General features: G+C 42.0%; 1 protein-coding gene across 1 annotated transcript; it reads left to right on the top strand.

Moving 5' to 3' along the window:
- Positions 1-264: 264 nt before the first annotated feature.
- On the top strand, positions 265-1,002 carry LOC145570967 (uncharacterized). Its single transcript, XM_081630080.1, has one exon. It carries the CDS (start codon positions 265-267, stop codon positions 1,000-1,002), a length of 738 nt encoding a protein of 245 aa, XP_081486206.1.
- The last annotated feature ends 265 nt before the right edge of the window (positions 1,003-1,267 follow it).

Here is a 1,267-nt window from a genome sequence, read left to right as displayed (position 1 = left end):
TAGAGGAGACTGATTTGTAATAACAGGGCTACTCCAAAGAGTATCTTTATTTTATGGCTTGCTTTATGAAACAGAATAGTGACAAAAGAATCTGCATGCCACTGTCACCCGTAACGAGATAGAATTTTAATCGCCTCCTTGGCATGGTGGCTAATATAAATTACATCCTCAATCTCACAACCAGAACACAGCTCCTTTCATCTCGTTCAAACACCTTTCTAGCTTTTTCTCTTGCGTTTTTTAATTCCCACCACCCCTCCCACCATGACTGAAAGAAACAATTACACTAGAAACATCAATAGGGCAGCAGCCTTAGCAGAGTTAGAACCTTATAGAGTAACTGGTAGCAGGGCATTTTGGCAAAAATGCGTGTATGGATATCTTATGGATTACCGTACTTTAAGTCCTAGTGCCATTTGTGACTTCATCAATCAAAGATGGAGAACGAGGGGTTACATCGATGTCTTTAAAATGAATGATCTGTATGTCTTTAAATGTACAAATGATGAGGACAAACAAGACCTCTTGTACAAGACAAAAGCATGTTTTGCTGGTGCATTAATGGTTTTCGCGCCATGGTGGCCCAACCAGGTGCCACATACTGTACGATTTAGGAAGGCTAAATTCTGGATAAGAATATGTGGGCTTCCATGTGAGTACCTCAACTCACACATGGCAGAAACTGTTGGAGAACTGCTGGGAATGCCCTTCCAAATCGACTTCGAGCCTCGATTTGTTCCAAGAAATGACTATCTCAGGATTGAAGTTCTGCTCAACCTTGGAGAACCTTTAATCCCTGGTTTCTTTCTCAAGTTAGATGATGATTCTATCATTTTGATTCAGCTAAGGTATGAGAATCTCTTTAAATATTGTGTTAGATGCGGTAGAATTGGTCATAAATTCTCTAGATGCAGAAGACACGAGGATCTCATCCAACAGGATGTTAATCACAAGTTGATGCATTATCAATCTAGGGGTATTCCCACCCTTGAATCAGAATAAGGTTTTTCTATGTTTAATCTAGACATGCGAGCTACTCCAGCTTCAGAACGCACTATAACCCCGAGGGAACAATTTGGGGAAGACCCTGACCACCCTCCGTCTCCTAACTTTAGAGCCTCTGATATAATGGTTGATTTTGATCTCGGAATTCAAAGTGGTGGACGGATTGTCAGACCTGGAGAGAGGTTCAGCGGTGGCGGGGTACCTTTCAGGGGTCCAGTTGTCAACCTTAATGTTGCACCGCCTCACACCAGCCAACATCAAA

This window comes from Chenopodium album, chromosome 12 (genome assembly GCF_948465745.1).
Source record: "Chenopodium album chromosome 12, dcCheAlbu1.1, whole genome shotgun sequence".
Lineage (NCBI taxonomy): Eukaryota > Viridiplantae > Streptophyta > Magnoliopsida > Caryophyllales > Amaranthaceae > Chenopodium > Chenopodium album.
The sequence above is the reverse complement of the archived record's forward strand: the minus strand, read 5'-3'. Positions and strand labels throughout refer to the sequence as shown.

Coding starts and splice junctions, on each gene's coding strand:
- LOC145570967 (XM_081630080.1), top strand. CDS start 265: ATGACTGAAAGAAACAATTACACTAGAAACATCAATAGGGCAGCAGCC.